This window comes from Charadrius vociferus, unplaced genomic scaffold (assembly GCF_000708025.1).
Source record: "Charadrius vociferus isolate BGI_N301 unplaced genomic scaffold, ASM70802v2 scaffold527, whole genome shotgun sequence".
Taxonomy (NCBI): Eukaryota; Metazoa; Chordata; class Aves; order Charadriiformes; family Charadriidae; genus Charadrius; species Charadrius vociferus.
In genome coordinates this window covers 368,735-369,814 of record NW_009649428.1, presented here as the reverse complement: position 1 = coordinate 369,814, position 1,080 = coordinate 368,735, and the positions used below count along the sequence as shown (strand labels likewise).

The window sequence follows — 1,080 nt, the reverse complement described above, 5'->3', positions numbered from 1 at the left end:
CAGGACCCATCAGTGAACAGGGCATATATCTTCTCATTTTCTGGCAGTTCATTATACGGTGGGGCCTCTTCTGCACGCGTCACCTCCTCCTCCGGTGATATTCTGAAATCTTTGCCCTCTGGCCAGTCCATGATCACTTCCAATATTCCTGGGCGACTGGGATTTCCCATTCGAGTTCGCTGTGTGATCAGTGCAATCCACTTACTCCACGTAGCATCAGTTGCATGATGTGTGGCAGGGACCCTTTCTTTGAACATCCAGCCCAGCACGGGCAGTTGAGGTGCCAAGAGGAGCTGTGCTTCTGTACCAACCACTTCCGAAGCAGCTCGGACACCCTCGTATGCTGCCAGTATCTCCTTTTCAGTTGGGGTATAGCGGGCTTCGGATCCTCTGTATCCCCGACTCCAGAACCCCAGGGGTCGACCTCGAGTTTCCCCTGGTGCTTTCTGCCAGAGGCTCCAGGTAGGGCCATTCTCCCCGGCTGCAGTGTAGAGTACATTTTTAACATCTTGTCCTGCCCGGACTGGCCCCAGGGCTACTGCATGAACTATTTCCTGCTTAATTTGTTCAAAAGCTTGTCGTTGCTCAGGACCCCACTTAAAATCATTCTTTTTCCGGGTGACTTGATATAGAGGGCTCACAATCAGACTGTAATTTGGAATGTGCATCCTCCAAAAACCCACAACACCTAAGAAAGCTTGTGTTTCCTTTTTACTGGTTGGTGGAGACATAGCTGCTATTTTGTTGATCACATCCATTGGGATCTGACGCCGTCCATCTTGCCATTTTATTCCTAAAAATTGGATCTCCTGTGCAGGTCCCTTGACCTTACTTCGTTTTATGGCAAAGCCAGCTTTCAGAAGGATTTGAACAATTTTATTGCCTTTCTCAAAAACTTCTTCTGCTGTGTCACCCCATACAATGATGTCGTCGATATACTGCAGATGTTCCGGAGCTTCACCCTGTTCCAGTGTGGTCTGGATCAGTCCATGGCAAATGGTGGGGCTGTGTTTCCACCCCTGGGGCAATCGATTCCAGGTGTATTGGATGCCCTTCCAAGTGAAAGCAAACTGAGGTTCA

At 49.4% G+C, this 1,080-nt stretch overlaps 1 protein-coding gene across 1 annotated transcript in view; it reads right to left on the bottom strand.

Moving 5' to 3' along the window:
• Nucleotides 1-668, bottom strand: part of LOC104290418 — a 27,875-nt gene extending 27,207 nt beyond the window's left edge. Inside the window, 1 exon segment of the mRNA XM_009889510.1 lies at nt 7-668. Within this exon segment, the coding sequence (XP_009887812.1) occupies nt 7-668 (662 nt within the window).
• Nucleotides 669-1,080: the final 412 nt, after the last annotated feature.